General features: G+C 36.7%; 2 protein-coding genes across 17 annotated transcripts in view; one reads left to right on the top strand and one right to left on the bottom strand.

Moving 5' to 3' along the window:
* Positions 1-13,403, top strand: part of ZC3H14 (zinc finger CCCH-type containing 14) — a 46,853-nt gene extending 33,450 nt beyond the window's left edge. For 2 of the 12 annotated variants that reach the window (XM_037832114.1, XM_037832119.1), the window contains 7 exons: positions 2,041-2,200; positions 2,947-3,179; positions 6,572-6,692; positions 7,566-7,702; positions 8,027-8,118; positions 8,894-9,000; positions 9,514-13,403. In XM_037832114.1, the coding sequence (XP_037688042.1) occupies positions 2,041-2,200; positions 2,947-3,179; positions 6,572-6,692; positions 7,566-7,702; positions 8,027-8,118; positions 8,894-9,000; positions 9,514-9,520 (857 nt within the window). In that variant the 3' untranslated portion in view covers positions 9,521-13,403. The remainder of the gene's footprint in view (positions 1-2,040; positions 2,201-2,946; positions 3,180-6,571; positions 6,693-7,565; positions 7,703-8,026; positions 8,119-8,893; positions 9,001-9,513) is intronic. The other 10 variants (XM_037832123.1, XM_037832118.1, XM_037832121.1 and 7 more) reach the window with 5 other exon arrangements.
* Positions 11,811-21,978, bottom strand: part of EML5 (EMAP like 5) — a 264,217-nt gene continuing 254,049 nt past the window's right edge. For 4 of the 5 annotated variants that reach the window (XM_037832105.1, XM_037832106.1, XM_037832107.1 and 1 more), the window contains 8 exons: positions 18,434-18,548; positions 17,435-17,623; positions 17,093-17,265; positions 15,754-15,916; positions 15,351-15,454; positions 14,457-14,610; positions 13,861-13,961; positions 11,811-13,576 (listed from right to left, as the gene is read on the bottom strand). In XM_037832105.1, coding sequence (XP_037688033.1) covers positions 13,540-13,576; positions 13,861-13,961; positions 14,457-14,610; positions 15,351-15,454; positions 15,754-15,916; positions 17,093-17,265; positions 17,435-17,623; positions 18,434-18,548 — 1,036 coding nt within the window. In that variant the 3' untranslated portion in view covers positions 11,811-13,539. Of the gene's footprint in view, positions 13,577-13,860; positions 13,962-14,456; positions 14,611-15,350; positions 15,455-15,753; positions 15,917-17,092; positions 17,266-17,434; positions 17,624-18,426; positions 18,549-21,978 lie in introns of those variants that run through there. The other variant, XM_037832109.1, reaches the window with a different exon arrangement.

Raw genomic sequence — 21,978 nt, 5'->3', positions numbered from 1 at the left:
CATTATTTTCATCTCCTCCATGATATCCCAAGATGCACACTAATTGAATTGCTTCACCTCAAAAAGTGCAGGGTGGTGAAAAGCAGTCTAGCAAAAATTTCTGGGCTCCACATTGCTAACTGTGAGACCTCAGTGAATCATTTAACAAATTTGAGCTACAGATTGGTCCTCTATCGTGGGGGGAGGAGGGCGTGAGTGGCGGGAGGCGGATCTACTTCTAAGATTTCATGTGAAGACTCAATGAGAAAAACCTACCGCTGAGTATGTGTGCTCTTATTTCACCTTCCATTTTGACTCTGCCTCTCTTATTTCTTGCTCTCTTCTGAGGGTCAAATCTGAAATTTCAACTTCGTTCTAAAATATCAGAGCCCTTCAAACTAAACAAATCTCAATTTGAACTTATCTTCATTTTTCCCCCCATTAAATCTGTTCTTTTTTCTCTCCTGTATTTTCTGTCTTGGTTAATGGAGTCATCAGCTAACCGCCTTCTCAAGTTCCTTCTCCTGCTCCCACTTTGTCTCCGTCTTTCTTTGCCATCTCTACTGACCTTGCAGGGGAAGGCCATGGTACACTGGAATCGGGGTTGAAAACCACAACTGCTGTAAACTGGTGCTGAAAGGAGTGTGGAGTGTGTCTTCTCTCCCTCTCAGTTGTGTTAGGATAGGCACAGAGGGTGGAGAATGGCTTCATTTAGACACACACCATCTCTCCTGGGCAACAGCCTTATCACTGAGCTCTAGGATTCTAGTCCATTCTTAACCCTGTCCATTTTTCTGAGAACTAATTTGGTCATGGCACTTCCCTACTTCAAAACTTCTCTTGACCAAAATCCAAACTCATTGAGACATACTAGATCCTTCATTATATGCCTCGGCCCCCCATGCCTTCACCTGCCAAGCCCCTCTTCCCAACACACACCCACTGCCTTCCAGCCACACCACATTTCTCACCATTACCCGCATTCCTTGTGCCTGGTGAAAGCCCCTGGCTTTCTAAATGCAGTTTCCTCTGCCTGAAATGCTCTATTTACTCTCCAGCTTTCTCGCTTCCCTCTTAGTTTATTCCTGCTCATTTCTTTAATGCCTGTTTTAAATGTTCCATCCTCAGTAAGCTTTTCCTTAATTCCCCAGCCAGAGTAGTTTCCTTTATATTCTTTCATCATCTTGTTTATTACCCCCGTTTGAGTCACCTTTTTGGGTTATGCTGTTCTGAGATTGTATATCTGTCTATTTTTCTATTTTTTCTCCTTCATGTACCTAGCACAGTGCCATCAAGTATCCAGTTAATCATTGTTTAATGAATTAATGTGAATGAATACTCTTGTGAATTTTTGTCCCTGTGATTTTTGTTGTTAACTTTGAAAGAAGTTGCAGCTTATTAACTGTGTCAGTTATATATATATATCTGGACTACAGGCCTTGGCATATTTCATAAAGTAAACAAGCCTGGAAAGCATTTTGTGTAATGTCAGCTTGTGCTTATTTGCATGGAATGTCAGAGTATTTTTCTTGCTATATTTTTTAAAAGACCTGTTCATCTTGAAAATCCCTCTCCAAGTAATATTCTACCTATATAACTAGGTAGAAATGATACCAGTTGAATTTGTTTCATCAAGATGTATTCTTTGTATTTGGTTCTATGCAAAAAGAACAAAACAGATTTTAGAATATAGCTAAGCCGTTTAGTATCATAATTCTAGGGAGCATCAGGACTCTTCTCCGTGTTTCTAGAAAAGATGGTCGTCCTTAAAATAGTGTATACTGTTAATATCCCATTAGATGCCTCACCTAAGAACCTTTTTGTACTGTAGGTAGGGAGTGCTAATTAGAATAACCTGGTAATGTGCCATATGAGGAAAGGAATACTTGAGCTCCTTGAAAAGATGTTTGTCAACCATTTTCCTGAGTAGACCCAATTGTGATTTGCCTTTGAAAATCATTACAAATATATAAAAGACTGAGATTTTTCTCACATTGTGTGATGTTGGGAATGCGAGGTATATTCAAAAGTAAACATTTGTGGCCAATTTTTTTGGCTCAGATTACTATGACATGGAATCCATGGTCCATGCAGACACAAGATCATTTATTCTGAAGAAGCCAAAGCTGTCTGAGGAAATAGTAGTGGCAACAAACCAAGATTCGGGGATGAAGACTGCAGATACCCTTCGGGTACTATCAGGACACCTTATGCAGACACGGTAGATGGTTTCTTTTTCTTGTGTAGCTAATTTGTGTTGATTAGCTAGTGCAGGTTGACCTTTAGTTCCTAGCTTTGCCCCCCATCTCCTACCCCAGCCCCAATGTAGACTGCTTTTATTGATTCAATAGCTATGCCATGAATAGTAAGCCAGATTCAGTTCCTCTTTCGTGTTCAAGATACATTAATCTACAAAAAAAATGCAGCATACAATTTAGCTCTGTTAATGAGACTACTCTATGCACATCCAATGAAGTTTTAAAAGCCAGGTGACCCAAATCAAGAAATCTCTCCAAGGAGAGTTAGCAGATGGGGTCGAGGATGATTCTCTTCTTGGAAAATAGAATAAATGTTCTTTAATAAAACAAACATACAGAATATAAAATTAGTGCAAATATATAGCTGCTGGCTGTTGTATTCTGAGCATAGCTGCTAATTTTTTTCAGTTATTTCCATGTGACCCTATGAGGATCAAATGGATGGATGGCGTCAGGCTTGAGGGGAGAGTGTCCTTAGGAAGCATGGGTTGGAGGGTTGTTGGTGAGTGATCTGTAGGGCCTGGCCATGGCCACAGTGCGCTAGCAGAGATCCGTTAAATGCTGTGCCAGGAAGACCTTGCTTTTTTTTTTAATTGGACAAATGCAAAGCCCGTAAAGGACTTATAGTTCTGCTGGAAGAGCACTTTAGGAGGCTCAGCTTTTTGTGTTCATTTCCCTAATTCTATGGTATTTTCTATCTGTCTGGCAGAGATCTTGTACAACCAGATAAACCTGCAAGTCCCAAGTTTATAGTGACGCTGGATGGTGTCCCCAGTCCCCCAGGATACATGTCAGATCAAGAGGAGGACATGTGCTTTGAAGGAATGAAACCTGTAAACCAAACTGCAGCCTCAAACAAGGGACTCAAAGGTCTCCTCCACCCACAGCAGTTGCAGTTGATGAGCAGGCAGCTTGATGACCCAAATGGTAGTTTCTCAAACGGTGTGTTGAGAGCTCAGAATTTTCCCTTTTCAGGGTGCTGTCACTGTGAAGGAACTCTTTGACATGTTTCTCTACCTTGAGTGATTATTGGTTGGAGGCTTTGCATTTTATTTGCATCTTGTAGTGGCCTGTTTTCTACTTTTGACAAAACTACCAGTTAAATTTGAGGCTCTTTCTCCTGTATCTGTTTTAGTAGGTAGGGTGTATGGAGTTCAGCCATAGAGTACAAAAATACCTCTTAATTGTGCTTGTTGAAGGATGGACAGTCATTCTTGATGGCTTATTTACCTTTTTTTTCCTTTAGAAGCTATGCTTGTCACTTTCCTCTTATGCTTGCAGAAGAAGTCTCTCTTGTAATTAACTTGAACTTAAGAGAAAAATTTGGCTTTTGATGCTATTTCTATGTCAGTGAAATTTCCCTGAAAGGAATTTCTTGCCTAATCTTTCAGGGTACTTCCTGGAAGTATAGAAGAGCCTTATGTTTAAATTTATGTTGAATTATAATATTTAGCAGAACTCAGATGAACTCAGTTCAGATTGCAGCCTGCTTTTAAGCAGATGAATGTTTCTTATGACTGCTTTCTCTCTTACTGATACCGGTGGGAGCAGCACTACTGACCATTTTCATTCATGATAGAGAATAATCATCATGCTCCTCACACCTTTTAACACTTTTTTAGAGACACCTCTTCCTTGGCAGGGGAGACAGTTACTGAATTTAAAATTGAACAGTTTCAAAGAAACAATTCCATAATGGATTTTGAAAATCTTCCCCAAGTAATCATCTTCTTGGCAAAGATAGGAAATGTATTGAATACGTTTTCAATCATGTGACGTATGGTAGACTTTTGGGGGAGATCATGAGTGGATGAGCAGACTTTGCTATTATCTTTAGCTGAAAGCTCTTTCTGCTATGAGTCATGTAATGCCATGGTTTTGATTGTTGGAGAGTATTAGAACACTGAAAATCTGACTGTTTGATTTAATGGAGGAAGAGCATTTGTCACTGAAATCTCAAGGCCTTTATATCAAAAGGAAGAAAAAGAAAGGTGGTAAAAACTGCCATAGTCAGTGCAGATTTCTTGTCCTCTTTTTTTTGTCTAACATAAGAGAAAATTTCTGTGTTTTTAATACTCTTGGTTTCATTTTGGTAGCTTTATTTTTGGTATGTTGGGGTCTAATTTTGTTTAAATATAGATTTCCGCGTTAGACTTGACCAGCATATATGTAGTAGCAGTGACATTGTAAATAACTTGTTAGTGAAAATTCTTGCCTAGGTCATGCAAGTGCTGTGAGCCTTATGAAGACAACTGTGATGAGTGGTGACCCGCCTTTCCTGTGGCTTTGATTTGGGTCTGTTGTTTCACTGCTGCTCAAGGATGAAGCTTTGTAGTAGTTAGAACATCCATGAGGCTGGCAAGACTCCTGAACAGTAAGAGTCCAAAAAAGGCTCTGGCCGCCATTGCTCTTCCCCTTCCAGCAGGGAGGTTTGAACTGAATCGCTGTTGGGTGGCTTTGTGCCAGTTGTTTCATGGATGCTTCCAGCAGCATCTATTTTAAGCTACCCCCACCCCCACTGGCCATTATATGGCAGCACAAATTTTATAGCTTTTAATAAGAGAGTTTTCCTCTTGAAACTCAAGCAGGAAAAGTTAATAGCCTATGAAGTAAATATTAGTGTCATAGTCTTTGTGTATATGACTTAACATTTCCATCAGAAAGATTAAGATCCTCTATAAAGTATGTAACTTATTTAATAATGCTCATGAGTATCCTGCTGTCTACCTCATTTTCCAGCCAAGCTCCTCTTGGGAATTCTGTTAGCTTAGTTTCATTTGTACTGAGCTCTCATGCATATATCATGGGTCTGTTTTATGTTCCGGTGGGCAGAGGATGGTGGTGGTACATGACACTTTTTTTTGGCAGAGATGACATAAAAACCATTTAAAAGTTGTGGGAAACTTCTTCCAGCCCTTCAAGTTTTCTTTGGAATTAAAAAGACTTTTCGATCCCAGAGCTAAAGTAAATGACTTTTACTATTTCAAAAGTACCAGGGAAAATTTAGGTATTGGGGAATCATAATTGGTCTTTGATGCTCCTCTGAGCTGTGTGATTGGAGTTGTGCCTAGTTGTCCTGTAACGAAGTCTGAAGTTGGGTCACTGGAACAGTAAATACTTGTAATACAACTGCTGCTGCCATTTGGTTATGATCGGTTGCCTGTTTTGTGGTGTTCTTTCCAATTAATCATGTAACTCTAAGGAAGACATTTTCTCTTTGTATAGCTGAGGAAACTGAAGTTCAGAGACATTAGATAACACTTGCCCAAAATGTCTACCTTCATCTAAGCTGTTACAGAGCCATGTTTGAAGTATGTGACCTTGGGCAAATGATTAGAGGAATGTGGCTGAAGTGCAATTTGGTTTCATAATCATGAATATGAACCACAATATGAAATATCCATGATGGGGTTTTTTTTTTTGGCTAGGGTGTCTTCTGGATAGGCCAGAAGTTGACATCCAACCTGCAGGTGTAATTTCATTTGTTTTATTCGCTTTTAAATTTGAGTTACTTGCCAGCATTTAATATTTACTTGTCACTTAAATTTTAAGGTGGATTTTTTGGCTTCCCAAAACAGGAGACATTCTGGCCACATGGGTCCCACATTTCCACATCATAGTAATTGACTTTGTAATTGGACATGGCACAGTAATTTGAGTTGCTTGACACCGTGTTGATGGTGTATGTGCTTAACTCCAGTGCTAGTCCCCACTTCTTCCTTTGTTTGCTCAACACTGAGGCTTTCTGCCCTTCATCGTCTTGCCCCCAGCATGATTCACTCTGTTGGGTGATCTGCCGGGCTTCTCAGGTAATAGCATTTGTGCCCATTTTAGGCAAAAATGTCTCCTTCCTTTCAAAACATTGGCTGTTAAGTTTATAACTGGACTTAGACAATTGCAGGTAGCTCAGTGAATGGGGACATTTTTGTATTTGAACTATTCATAATCTTGCTTGAATATTAGAATTCACTCCTTACTATTTTGTGTTTTCAATTTCCATTTAGTTTTATTGGCTCCATACTTGACACCCTTCCCTTTCTTTTACATTTACTCCAGCTCTGAAATAATACCGGAAATTAGAATTTTTTGTTAGAACTTTGACTCAAGTAACAGAATCACTGTCCAGTTCACTTTTCGCAATGAGAGAACTGCAGTCTACTTCCTGATGATCTTTTATAGGATTCTGTTACCAGTGTCAATCAGATTATTTGGTCACATTTATTTTGTATGACTATAGACATGAGGTTGTATAACGGGTTTGAGGGAAATTAAAGGCACCATGTACTGATTTGATCATAATTAATGAGATACTTTTAATTCCTTTCCCATTGTAGCTGAGATGAGTGAATTAAGTGTGGCACAAAAACCAGAAAAACTTTTGGAGCGCTGCAAGTACTGGCCTGCCTGTAAAAATGGGGATGAGTGTGCTTACCATCATCCCGTTTCACCTTGCAAGTGAGTGTTGTCAAACAGATTCAGGTTTTCTGTTAATTTCTATCTTATAACTTATTTTGTTGTCTTTTCTTTTCTTTTCTGTGGGCAAGTTTGAGATTTATAACTAAATATCGTGATACTTACCATGGCCCTCCGTGGAGTAGTGTATGTCTGTGTACATGTATTTATATGGGGGATGGGAAGGTCGAGAGGAGGCCTCTTTGTGCCTTGGACCTTTGAGATACTGAAATTTCTGGGTTTCCTTGTGGATTCTGTGTATATTTGAGGTGACAGATGTATGATAACTAACTGTCCTGGTTTGTATGCCAACTGTGTTCATACACACATACACAGATTTTGAAGAGTTGGGGAAAAAATAGTTACAGCAAACAAGAAAATTTATTTGGATTAAATTTTTTTTAAGTCCTTGGTGGAATCTTTCCATGTTTTATCTTCTTTAAGGAAATGATGACAATCAGCATGATATGGAGATACATAGAGGGAGACCATGGGATGAGTCTCTATAGTTTATAGCATTGCGCCTTGCACATAGATTGTACTCACTATATTCATTGAGTTTACTCCGTGAAATATTACGTGGACCTTAAATAGAGAGTAAGTGGTACAACTAATTATCACCAAAAAAGCTTCTGCCTTTCCTAGTGGCTTGGCTTGGGTTGAAAACCTGGTGGTGTTATCCCTGGCTCTGCAATTTAAGGCATTGTGTCCTATTTTGATATCTTGCCTCATTTAAAAATGGAATATTCTTTTTTTCCTGTTACTTCTGTATTTCTCAAAACGAGTAGTGATTGTGTATAAGAATCTCCTTTACAAAAAACTAATAATGCAGTGAGAATATTAAATAGGAATAATAATGCTTTCTTTGTTTTACAGAGCCTTTCCCAATTGTAAATTTGCTGAAAAATGTTTGTTTGTTCATCCAAATTGTAAATATGATGCAAAATGTACAAAACCAGATTGTCCTTTCACTCATATGAGTAGAAGAATCCCAGTACTGCCTCCAAAACCAGGTTAGTGACTGTATACTACATTTGGGTAAAAAAAAAAAAAAGAAAATCACATTTTACAACTGTTAACTGAATTTTTTTAAAAAAGGAATGGTGTTAGAAATCATTTTGATAGGATCATTTAATGTAACAAGTCTTTAAAGAGCAAATGTGCCTGCTCTGTAGTATTCTGAAGTATCTCATCTTGACTAAGGAATATCTAAATCTTAATCTACTTTTAATTTTAAAATGGTTATTACCCCCATTAAAAACCAGTAGATTGCATTAAAAATTATTTTGCCAAACAAATTTGCTCAGTCTTTGTGCTGACAGTGCTGTTTTTGTCAGCAGTTGCAACACCAGCATCACCTTCTAGTAGTCAGCTCTGCCGTTACTTCCCTGCTTGTAAGAAAATGGAATGTCCCTTCTATCATCCAAAAGTAAGGACTTTAATTTTTCCCAAAGATCAATTTAGTGATAACTTCTCACTTCTGAGATCTGGAAGATCACCAGAAAATTGAATGTCTTGCCTTCTTCCCAGTTTAACTTTTTTGTCAGAGTTAACTTTTTGGTCTTTAAGTTATTCTGAGCCCCAGTCTGACTTTTTAGGCCAAGTGGTCTGAAACTATTGAATGTTAGTATCCAAAACCCTCAGGCAAAGGAGGCTCGTCTTTTGTTGGTCACATTTCCCTTCTTCTCTTCCCCTCATGCTAGACTGAGAATGATGAAATCCAGCAGTACTGCTTAATGTTCTCTAAGCTGATGGATGGGCTTGTCTCATTGTGCTGTACAGACTGGTTTCATGTATCTCCAGGCTGGTTAGTTGCTCAGAGCAAACAGTCTCTTCTCCAAGACAGCAACATGAAGACCATGTGAAAGGCCTTCACTTCCCCCAATATTAACTGGACGTGGAGAGGGTGAGGGATGCTGGTCAGGGTGTTCAGGGATAGTTACCACACTGATTAGGAGGAGGTCATATTATGTTAAGATTCCTTTTGAAATTTCACTTGCTGTGGTTCTTAGCATAGGATTTTGTGTCGGGAGCGGGGGGATGTCATTCATTTTGCAAGGCTTCAGTGATATTAAAATGAACATAACAGACCCATCTCTCTTGTTCCATTAATGGTTAGGGTAGGCTGGTTACTGTAATCTCAAATTGTTCTGTGTTTACTTATATTAGTTTTGGAGATATTGCTGAAACTATGTTATCTTTAGCATTGTAGATTTAACACTCAATGTACAAGACCTGACTGTACATTTTACCATCCCACCATTACGGTACCACCACGACATGCCTTGAAATGGATTCGACCTCAAACCAGGTAAAAAAATTATTGCTTCTTGTGTCATCTCAAGTAGTTTCCTAAATTTATAAGCACACAAATTTTGGGAAAACTAGCACTTTGATTTTTTTCTGCTGTATACAAGGGTCCTTTTAAAAAATAATTTATTGCAGTGATCAACTTTGTTTTATCATCTCCAGTTTTTTTTTTTTTTTAAATTCCCAATCATGTATATATAATATGTGAGTATATATAATAAGGCCTTCAGGAGTTTATATATATACTGCTTTTGAATCTCAAGTCAGTTTTCTAAAACATTAGCAATTATAAAACATTAAAAGGAAGTTTCAAAATATTTTGGTGTGGCCTATAAGTTTAATTATACATTATTATCTTTTATGTACCTTACATATTTGAATTATGTTTTTAAAAACTCTGATACTACATTATCAAAAACTCATTGTCTGAAAATATTCATTTTCTTAGCTGAGGTTTATGGTATATTTGGAAGCAAAGCAGTTAATTTAAAATTTCTTGGTTCTGTTTATTTAGTGAATGATACCCAGTCCTACCTGGCAGAAGATCATGGATTTGAAAGTCTCCATCTACTGATGAAAGATATTCTACAGAACTTGTCAAATCTTTGAAACTTGGAATATATTGCTTTCATAATATGAAGTTTATTGCCTACTTGAAGTGTCTAATTTTTCAAGTTTGTAAGTTTATTAAGTGGTTTTAACATTGGGTATGGTTTTCTTTGTTTTGTTTTGACTAATGAAAAGACAGTTTAAGGAAAAGCTAAATTCGATTAAAACATTTGAGGCATGTTTGTACACTGCTGTTTTAAGTATGAGCATTTATAGTGTGGTTGATTTCATTGTTATTAATGGTAGTACAGGTTAGGGCTCCATCGTTACATGTAAATACAGATGTGGGGAAGAGGAGTGTCCTTATTGTAAATACTGGATTGCTGCTTTTAGTTTTCCCAAAGATCTAATTTTCATAATCTACTGTGAAAACAGGAGAATGGACAAAAGTGTGAGATGGCTTATAATAGTCATTAATTTCTGCTTTTTAAATTTCTAAGTGAATTTAGTTCGACAAGCATGATAATACAGGCCTCTCGGGTTGAGTGCCTCTGTGGTAAAATGGTAAAATAGTCCTCCTGGGAAAGGACTAGTGAGATGGTTGTGTAGAGTGAAAACAGTTGGTATGGCAAGTGCAAAAAATATTAATAATTCCTTAAATGCTTTCAGTTACTATTAACATATACTTTTTAAATAAATATTTTGGGGAACTACATTATCACAAAATTATACAAAATTTTTTACAAGTATATACATAAGGTTTCAGAAAACATTCACAAGATTATAGCTATACATATATTCACATTCTGAAAAATAACATTCTTGAAAATAACTTCACAGAAAATAGTTATTACTGAAGAAAATTTTTGCAATGTAAAAATTAGATTTGAATAGTATATTTTAAATGACAGCTATGTAATTACAGAGATCAGATGGGTAAACTGCAAAATGGGACTAAACTTTTGAACTGTTGAGTTATACAGTTTTTCTGTGTGTGGTCTCGATAATTGTTAAGGCAAGAAGTGTCAGGTGCTTTAGAATTAAATAACAAATGGATCACTGAATTTAAAGACTTGATGTACAGTAGTTTTGTTTTAAATTAAAGCTAAAAGGTGGTTAGAAAATGAACAAATTAATGGCAGAAGGGAAAATATTGACTCAGACATTTTCAGAACCAGATTAAACTAGCTCTGTAAAAAAGTTCATTGACTTGCTTAGGCATATACACAAGGAATAATAAAACCACATGTATAAAGGAAAGTTCATGTTTAAGAGCGTAAAACCAGCAGTCTACTTTTTTGTGGCCATTACTTTTCCAATAGGGGAAGAAAGATCTAACCAGTTATTAAACCATTTTGTACATTGTACTTTGCCATGCTGAGCAGAAAGTAAAAACTTGAAACATTAGAAAAGCAAAGTGAAAGCACACAATAGCATGTCATTAGGCATGGGTAAAATGGATTCCATTTCATTCTAAAAAGTTTACATTGTTGAATTAAGGCATTTGATCATTCCAAAGTTACTAAACTGAGATGCTTTATATCTCTGCAGAAGCAATTTGTTTTAAATTGTTTAAAAATTTCTGGAAATAGACTTTTATCATTATTTATAAGTGGTATATAGTTGCACTATATAACAAACATAAGTGGAAACAAGGGCTTAAGTGGTTTTAGTCCAGCCACATTACATAAAGGAAATAACATACTAAACTCTGATAAGTTTTTGCTCTTTAATAGAAGACACATTTAAATGTTTCATCTTAACATTTTGGTTGCTATGTTTTATGGGCAAGCTAAAGTTGACCCTAAAATGTGTTGGATAATTTGGTCTAAAATGAACCACCATAAAAAAAGGAGCACAAAAAGAGGGAAGGGAATGAGCGTGGTTGGCAGTACACAGCAGGTGGTCCCCGTGTGCACAGTCTGTTTTGGTGTGCACCTACATACGTAAAACAAACAGGACTCAAGGTAACAGGAGAAGTTTCCATTTACAAATTTAGAAGCTTAATCAGATACTGCACACAAAATAATTCTTTGGGTTAAAAAAATAAGTACAGGCCAGAATCTATATGACCTATCACATCTATTAATCTTCTTTTGGCTAACAGCTCATACAAGCAAGGTGGTCATGGGACCAATTACTAAATGTCACCATGATGATTGCAACAGAAATGCAACAGGACCAATTTTATTCTATGTAGTTTACTTGCTTGTGGTTATAGTTGTAGTTTCTGCCTTCATTGTAATGGAAAGGAGATTTCTCTTTAGCAAAAAGCTGGCATACTTGACCCTGAAGGAAATTTTAAAACAGTAACTGGCTCAAAAATGATTATTTTTCTTTGCATGGGAGGGTAGTTCAGGAGAATTTTTTCCCTTTGATTTATTGACTGCCTATTTATGATATACATGAATGGAGATTTAATATTAACATCTTTTAAAATTCGGCTTAATTTAGGAGGATCCATTTATTTGAAGAATGTAAGAATACTATCTTACATTTCAAGCTTCTTAACACCTTCAGACACAGCAACTGGAGCTTTAAAACTGACAGGGTTCAGTTACTGGTTAGATTTTCTATGATATAATTCAGTGATTTCTGTTTTTAGTATTCACAAGGCATTGAATATAGAAAATAGATATTAGGAATCTTTGTGTGCCTTGTCAAAACAAATTTCCAGAAACCTGAGTGTGTGTGTGTGTGTATGTATGGGGGGGGGTGTCTATCAATCATGCTACAAAGATAATTAACACAATAAAATAAATGCTTATAGGGCCAGGAGAACATCTTAAACTTCTTCACACTTAGAAAAATATATTTTTTAATAGCAGTCAGTATAACTTTCAGTCTTCAGGAAACTATAGATAAGTGAAACAGCAAATTCCTGAATGGCTAGTACTGATCTTTGGCAACATTTATGGTGAATACGAATAAGGATCTAAGAGTTCAGCCCCAGTCCACCAAAAAATAATTTTAATTGACAAGTTTCACAAATGGAGCTGCATTCATTTTAGGAATCAGCCTATGGGATGGCATACATCTCACAGAACTATTTTTTTTTCCGATAGAAAAAAGCTATAAAAATTTTATTACAAGTGTTATTAAATTTTGACTTTGTAAATGTGTGAACTTAACCTTTTAAACAAATGTTTATATTAGTCTAAATATCTTTACATATTCAGTATTCTCTTCCATTTAAATACTATTGTTATCTAAAACCTTAAACTGTATACCATTGGAAATGATTATTCATAGGACTTTTCCATTAATTAAGCTACAATCCTATTTTAATTTTTTCAGTTTTAGAGGTGGCTCAAAAATGAAAACACAGTGATCACAAACAACTAACTTTGGATCTGTTCCTGAATTCAGAACTTCCAGGAAAAAAATGTTCTTTATGAAAAGGGCTTTATTACTATTTAAAAAGCATGGTATTCTCCAGTAAAGCTTGCATTTGTTCCCTTATGGAAATAATGTTTGCCTTTTAAAAACTGGGATCCTTTGGGGTGATGATGGTGTTTTTTTTTTTGTTAACGTAAGGATAAATTATTTCATTACACAGTGAACCATGAAAATACTAGAAGTGCTGAAAGAAACAGTTTTGCTAAAAGGGAGATGAGAAATTACCCAAGTTGGGTTTTTAAGTTTGTTTTTTGAAGAGTGCTGTCCCCTAAATCTCCCCTGGTCTGCCAAATCTGTACTCCCCAAAAAGGGGGCATGGAGAGGGGCAGCTGGCTTTTATCATCAAGTATGTACTCAGTCCTTTGAAATTTAATTATCTGGCAGTGTATGGAGTGTGTACAGTTATCCAGTTTGTATAGCAAATATTTTGAAATTATAAATCTTCTATTTTGATGATTCTGGGCATTTTCCCTTGGTACAATCTTGGGTTAGCACCACTTGACCATTCAGGGTTTGGTTTTTCTTTCCACTCTGCAATCCTCATCTTGCAAGGCTGTTAATTTATGTGGAGTCTTCTCAGCATCCACGTCCTTCAGTGAGGCGTATGTACACATTTCCAGACGAATAAACTACAGTCAGAGGAAGAAAGTGGCAATGAGTTCATTACATTTTTAGATTTTCAGGCCAGTTTAAGGTTTTTCGTTTATGCTTTCAAATCATACACATGGACATTTTTTCCTCATTGACTCCTTTATTCTGTATGTGCAGAGTATATGAGGAACCAACATGTTATGCTAGCTCATGATGATGAGTTAGCTGAGTTGATAAACTGAAGCTATATAGAAAGAAGTTATATGAAATTTCTTAATAACCAGTGAAAGACAGTTGTTCTTGAACTGAGAAAGTTACCAACCTGCAGTCATCACCTCCAGCACTAACGACATGTCGATCCGCACTAGTAAATCGAATATTCGTCACATGGGGTGAATGACCCAAGAACCTTTTGTGCTTTGCCTAAAACACAAAAAAAAAACAAGTTCGGGGCATGTGATGCACACAGAGGTCAAAGGTTCCTACCAGGGTGTTCGCTCACAGCTAATGATTAAAATGCTTTTTCAGAGTTAGTAATGGATCTGTACTTAAAACAAACCAGATTATTTGAGCACTCGGATGTCTCTAGGCACTCGGATTTTTTTTCTCTCTCAGGAAAACATTTGAAATTTGCTAACTGATTAAAGGTTTGGCAAAAGACTAATAGCTTTATTAGGATAGTTTCCAAAGATAATATTACTGATGGTGGTGGTGGGTTATTTCTAATAGCTTTTATTTTAGGGTAATGGATATAGGAAGTTTGGAAACAATTTTAGGAATACAAGGAAAAGTTGAAAATTATTTTCAAATCGGGACAAAACATTTTAGCTATCAGTTTATATGGGGAAAAGTTCTGGTTGATCAGACATCTAAATTGGGAGTAAAATTTACAAAACCCTAAATGAAATATCAACTTACAAATTTTTCAGGGCATGGGAAGTCGTATAACTTAACCATGCCAAAGTCATCGCCTGTTACAAGGCTCATTCCTGAATGAGATACACAGGCACAGTTGACGTTGGCTCTCTCAGCATGTCTGGACCAGATTCCCGTAACTTCATCTCCTAGAACACTAGGAGGAAGAAATAAAAGAACACCCATCATAGCAGACAGGACTGCCACACTGATAAAGAGGAATGTCTTGGCGATTAATCGCTAAGTAACTGTCATTTGAAAACACACGAAATAAATTATGGTAAGTCACTTAGAGGCCTGAATTTCATCTGAGATATTAACACCTCCCGTGCCCCCCCCCCGCCCTTTTTAAAATGAAAGTCTGTATTTTACAGGGTTTTCAGATTTAATAATCCTTTAAAGTTCAACAAATATTTCACAAAAGCTGATATAACTTTTTAAAATTAAAGTGATGCTTATGCTAGGTGGGACAGTCATGGTTACCTGTCATACAGTATGCAAATCTGAACAAATTTTAAAGCTTTCAAGATAGTTTCAAGATAGTATTCTTTTAGATACAGAAACAGTACAGTTAGCTAACAGCTTCCAATATGTTTTTACTGCCTTGTAAACCTAATGTTATGGAAAACATCAGGCCATCTTTAAAGTTATAACTTTGAATTCCTTTCTTTAAAAGATAGCACCCTGGTGATGCACAGAAATACGTGCATGCAAAAAGGGTCCTAGCATGAGCAAATCATTATTCTCTTCCTAGGAAGAATTCAAGCTATAACAAAAACTTGAAGCTCAATTACTAGTCCCTAGTGGGATGGCTCTAATTGTTCAGAAGTAGGATTTTCCTATTTTCCTTACTAATCTTCAGTCAGTTCTTTCCTTGTGAACAGATGGAGTATTTACCTAGTCCATGTAGCCCAAGTAATTCTGTCAATGGCAGCCTGATCCATAAGATGTTTTCCTGAAGGTACTTCATAAACATGCCGTTTATAGCAACCAGTGGAGACCTTTCATCATTAAAATGGGACAAGAGTTCCATTATGTGAGAGGCAAAATTCACAAAGTGCTACTTTTTACATTTCTAACATTATTAAGAATGCAAAATATACAAAAATCTGTTTTAAAAGGCAAGGGCTGATAAGAATGAGGTATTACAGAATTACTGCAGAAATAGGGAACAGTAAATAAAGGCAAGAGTTTAGAAGCTCTGGAGCTCAGGAGCTTTATTAAATGCACTCACTCACATGAAATGTAAAAGCAGAACTACCCTTGTAAACTGGGTACATATACAGTATTGGTACTATACCTGGAGATATCTGCTATCTGCAGAGAAGTCCATCTGAATGACAAAGCTTGGAATGTCTTTGCAGTAGCTGATTCTGTTAAGGGTGGGGCCCAATGTTAGGTCATAAAAATCCACTGAGTTCTCACTGGAGCCCACTGCCAGATAGCGGGAATCTGGACTAAATCTGAATATGCAACAAAACATGCAACCACAAGAAACAGTATAAATATTTAAGACCAGTGACTTCCTTTCTAGCTCTTGAAAGTGTATGTGTGATATGCCTCAAACCTACGGATTTCCTGAGAGACACAACTGATAATGGATACTGAGATTTGTCTGTATTATAGAAACATAAAAGCTGTATTTTACTTCAATTTAAATTTTTCCTGAACTCTCACCTCCCAATTCCTTTAAAAGTAATTCAGTTTTTAAAAAAATCACTAACAAATCATCCACTAAAATAGTCAAGATTCTCATCTGTAAAGATGGTGGTGTAACAGCAAAGAACAGACTTGACTTTACTCAGGTTTTTAGAATGAAATGATGCTACATGAAGCTTGGAAGAAGTTATTTTTAAAAGACAGGAAAAAATTTCACCTACCAATCATGGGAGGCAGTAGGGACAATTCAGCCTTTTGAAAATGTTCCATGAATCTTTTTGAGGTGCCTTAGAGACATGGGGGTGGGAGAAGGAGGCTAAAGGGAAGCACTGTCAACTGCTTTATATGTGGAAGCTCTTGAGTAAGGTTTCATTTTTAAAAAGGGTTTTGCTGGTGAAAAGAGCATGAGCTTTCAGCAACCTAGAGCAAATCTTGATCACATAGATGCATTAAGTAAATGGTAGCCATTGTTAAAATATGCTTAAAAAGTGAAAAATACAGATTCAAAAGTTCATATTATTTCAGATTCTAGGACAAAGTAGAAAAGTTCAGTGAGGATTAAATGGATGAACTATAGATTCTCAAACTGAGATTAGTAAGGGAAGTAAGAGATGTCTGGGGGTATAACTTTAGTCTTCCAAGTTGACAACTTTTGAAGGGCAGCTGACTCTTCTGTCTGACAATGCCAGATAACTCTTGGCCAGATGAACTTACGGGGCATGCCTGGTGTGACAGTCATAAAAACATTGCCTGAGTGCTTGGTATGAGGCACTGTGGCTGGTGCCCAGTGGACTTAAAATTTAGCAAGGAGAATTAAGTAAGTGTACCAACAGCCATATTTCAGCTTACAATTTATAATGTGATTAAATGCTACAGGGGATCCAGAACCATTTTTGAAAATGTGGCTAAGGAAAAGATTTTCAAATGCACAGTGGGCCATTTAAGTATATACTGGAAGTTCTATTCCATTTTTGACTAACCTGATATCATGGATTGTACAACGTCTATCTCTCTTCTTTCCCCATATTTTTAGGGAGCTCACCAGTAAAATAATAAATTCTCCATTTTTCATCCCAATTGCCACCATATCCCCATCAGGGCTGTAACACACGGTGTGGGCAGCATGTCCCAAATTCACTTTGTTTAGCATCTTCTGCACAAGAGCCAAAAGAGTCACAGAGAACGACATTAAGTACAGTACTCATAAAACCAATTTTCCTCCAAAGTTCTCAACATAATTCTGAGCTTTTTAAGTGCTGATAACTTATGACTTCTACTTCCCTTCTTAGAAATTGTAACATCTTTTAAAAAATTGCACCTACTTTATCAACAATATCCCAGAGTCTCACTGTCCCATCTTCTGCAGCAGAAAGGAGAAAGTCTCTGGAAGGATGGGTTGCTAGTCCCCAGATTGGTCCATCCGAATGACCATTAACTAAAATATTACATACTGCATTTTTCTCTCCAACTTCTATTATTTCAGCATTCCTTGTCCCAACTAATATCTTGCCCTGAAACACAAGTAGGATGAATAGATTTGATGTGATACAACAGTTGCTCTTAATAAAGTAAGAATGACCCTATTGGCCTACTTTTAGAGAACTTTTTGCTTTCAACTACTTAGCTAACAGCAAGTCAATCGTTGGCCCCTGCTCTCTTTCCTATGGCTAGAGGCACACAACAAGAGCACTGGGCTGGGTTGCTTGTTACAATCCACGCTAAAGAACAGAACTTTTCTCTAAGGTAATCTATCTGGCTTCTTCACTAATCAAAGTTTTATTCTGACTATGATATTTTAATCTTATTATCTACACAGATGGGTAAGTACATCGGAATATAGGAATAAAATATTGGAACTTTTATTTATACTTACTTTTTAACTAAAATAAATAAGCTTATGTCATGTTTAATACACAAACTGATAATATGTGTATATAATTTATAAATTCACTTATTGGGAGTGCAAACATGCTCAATTTTTTACAGGAATGTTTTTAAAAAGTGGAGGCAGCTGCTCTAAATAAAATGAATCAACTGGCAAAGAAGTTCATTACTGTCCATCACAGCTGAATAGGTTCGAGAAAATATGGAGGTTTAAATACAGGTGTTTATTTTAGACAAATTGAGACTAGCTTCCTATCTTAAGCACTGCACTGGTACAAAGAAAGCAGCAGGAAAAAGGCAGAGTAAAACTGGCCAGCAAATCATCTTAAAAAATTAACATTGAATATTATTCAATAAGTTGCAAGGGGTAAAAGGATTACAGTAATAATTTCTCTCTCTGTTCTGCTGTACCAACTGGGTCAAGGAACAAATCTTACTTTGCCTCTGCACACAGAACGAACACAATCTGTGACTTGTCCTGTCTCAAGCCTGAAGGCACGGCATCGCCTCAGCTCCTGATCCCACAGTTTAACTGCTCCTCCTTCTTTTGACCTAAGTAAATAATATCCCAAACCAAAACAGACATTTATTATTGGTTATTATCAATAATTTTTTATTCTATGCAATGTTAAGTTATCTAAAAGCAGAATACTAAAAAAGGCTTTGAAATTTATAATTCTAATCATCATCTTAAAGTTCTATGGCAATTTTAGGATAGACTAACAGTCAAACATTCAGTTTAAGCAAATTCTGTGAAACATCCATTTTTTTTGACAGGATAGTTTTAATTTTATTTACCCCCCTTCCACCCTCCGCCAACATACATTTACCCTTTCTCATAATACTTCTTGGTTGAGGAAATGTATAAAATGATCTTAACATTAAAAGGATAAAGAAAATAGAAAATAGGATTACAGATGCTCTGCTGCAGAGTATACTTTTGGGGGCCAAAAGAAAAGCACATCTCTTTCCTACCCTTATTTAAATAGCAAGTTGAAAAAGTTTAGTAGGCTACTAGAGTAGATGACAAATGAAGAAACAAAAGTGCTGGTGAATAATAGGTAAAACATAAAATATAACCTGTTTATGTTTTTTTCTCATGAAATAATAAAAGTGTCACTTCATTTTCTGCTAGATGAATTGCTAGTCTTTGGCAAAAAAACATGTCTGTATACCATAATACATATTCATTTTACTGAGATATATTCACATACCATGCAGTCATATAAAACAAAGCGTACATTCAGTTGTTCACAGTACCATTACATAGTTGTGCATTCATCACCAAAATCAATCCCTGACACCTTCATTACCACACACACAAAAATAACAAGAATAATAATTAAAGTGAAAAAGAGCAATTAAAGTAAAAAAGAACATTGGTTGCCTTTGTTTGTTTTTTTCCTTCCCCCATTTTTCTACTCATCCATCCATAAACTAGACAAAGGGGAGTGTGGTCCATATGGCTTTCCCAATCACATTGTCACCCCTCATAAGCTACATTTTCATACAATCATCTTCAAGATTCATGGGTTCTGGGTTGTAGTTTGATAGTTTTAGGTATTTACTGCTAGCTACTCCAATTCACTAGAACCTAAAAAGGGTTGTCTATATTGCGCATACGAGTGCCCACCAGAGTGAACTCTCAGCTTCTTCTGGAATCTCTCTGCCACTGTAGCTGATTTCATTTCCTTTCACATCCCCCTTTTGGTCAAGAAGATGTTCTCCATCCCACGATGCTGGGTCTACATTCCTCCCTGGGAGTCATATTCCACATTGTCAGGGAGATTCACCCCCCTGGGTGTCTGATCCCACGTAGTGGGGAAGGGCAGTGATCTCACCTGCCAAGTTGGCTTAGCTAGAGAGAGAGGGCCACATCTGAGCAATGAAGAGGTATTCGGGAGGAGGCTCTTAGGCACAATTATAGGGAGGCCTAGCCTCTCCTTTGCAGCAACAGTCTTGCCAAGGGTGAGTCCTGTGGTAGACGGCTCAGCCCATCAGACCATCAGTCCCCTATGTCTGTGAGCACATCAGCAACCATCGAGGTGGGGAAGCCCAATACCCCTGCATTCTCCACCAGCTCCTCAAGGGGGCTCTGCATATTTTTTTCATTTTTTTTAACTTTGTTTAAATAACTATATAAAAATTTTTTTTAAACATACAACAAAAAAAACATTTCAAACAAAAAGACAACTAACCTAAGATAACTACTTTACTTCCAACATGTTCCTACTTTACCCAAGAAAGTAACCTAATATAGCAACATTTCTATGAACTTGTTGCCACTATACCCATCAGAAATTAACAGACCATAGTCATTCCTGGGCATTCCCAGAATGTTAAATTTACCCACGATAGCTTATCTGTTATTACTGAGTTATCATTCCCCTTTCCTTAATTGTTCTCTATCACTAGTTCCCCTACATTCTACAGTATAAACCATTTGTTTTATATTTTTCAGTGTTCACATTAGTGGTAGGATATAATATTTCTCTTTTTGTGTCTGGCTTATTTCGCTTAGCATTATGTCTTCAAGGTTCATCCATGTTGTCATATGTTTCACAACATCATTCCTTCTTACTGCCACGTAGTATTCCATTGTGTGTATATACCACATTTTATTTATCCACTCATCTGTTGAAGGACATTTGGCTTGTTTCCATCTCTTGGCAATTGTGAATAATGCTGCTATGAACATTGGTGTGCAGACATCTGTTCGTCTCACTGCTTTCAGATCTTCCGGGTATATACCGAGAAGTGCAATCGCTGGATCGAAGGGTAACTCTGTATCTAGTTTTCTAAGGAACTGCCAGACTGACTTCCAGAGTGGCTGAACCATTCATTATACAGTCCCACCAACAATGAATAAGAGTTCCAATTTCTCCACATCCTCTCTAGCATTTGTAGTTTCCTGTCTGTTTAATGGCAGCCATTCTAATTGGTGTGAGATGGTATCTCATTGCGGTCTTAATTCGCATCTCTCTAATAGCTAGTGAAGCTGAACATTTTTTCATGTGTTTCTTGGCCATTTGTATTTCCTCTTCAGAGAACTGTCTTTTCATATCTTTTGCCCATTTTATAATTGGGCTGTCTGTACTATTGTCATTGAATTGTAGGATTTCTTTATATATGCAAAATATCAGTCTTTTGTCAGATACATGGTTTCCAAAAATTTTTTCCCATTGTGTTAGCTGCCTCTTTACCTTGTTGACAAACTCCTCTGAGGTACAGAAACTTCTAAGCTTTTGAGGAGTTCCCATTTTTCTATTTTTCTTTTGTTGCTTGTGCTTTGGGTGTAAAGTCTAGGAAGTGGCTGCCTAATACAAGGTCTTGAAGATGTTTCCCTACATTATCTTCTAGGAGTTTTTTGGTACTGTCTTTTATATTGAGATCTTTGATCCACTTTGAGTTAATTTTTGTGTAGGGTGTGAGGTAGGGGTCCTCCTTCATTCTTTTGGGTATGGATATCCAACTCTCCCAGCCCCATTTGTTGAAAAGACTGTTATGTCCTGGTTCAGTGGCTTTGGGGGCCTTATCACAGATCAGTTGGCCACAGATCTGGGGATCTATCTCCGAATTCTCAATTTGATTCCATTGATCAATATGTATGTCTTTCTGCCAGTACCATGCTGTTTTGACAACTGTGGCTTTATAATAAGCTTCAAAGTCAGGGAATGTAAGTCCTCCCACTTCGTTTTTCTTTTTTAGAGTGTCTTTAGCAATTCGAGGCATCTTCCCTTTCCAAATAAATTTGATAACTAGCTTTTCCAAGTCTGCAAAGTAGGTTGTTGGAATTTTGATTGGGATTGCATTGAATCTGTAGATGAGTTTGGGTAGAATTGACATATTAATGACATCTAGCCTTTCTATCTGTGAACATGGACTATTTTTCCATCTTTTAAGGTCCCCTTCTATTTCTTTTAGTAGAGTTATGTAGTTTTCTTTGTATAGGTCTTTTACATCTTTGGTTAAGTTCATTCCT

The sequence above is a fragment of the Choloepus didactylus genome, chromosome 4, assembly GCF_015220235.1.
Source record: "Choloepus didactylus isolate mChoDid1 chromosome 4, mChoDid1.pri, whole genome shotgun sequence".
NCBI lineage: Eukaryota > Metazoa > Chordata > Mammalia > Pilosa > Megalonychidae > Choloepus > Choloepus didactylus.
Note: the sequence above shows the minus strand (reverse complement) of the source record. Positions and strands in the feature narration are given on the sequence as shown.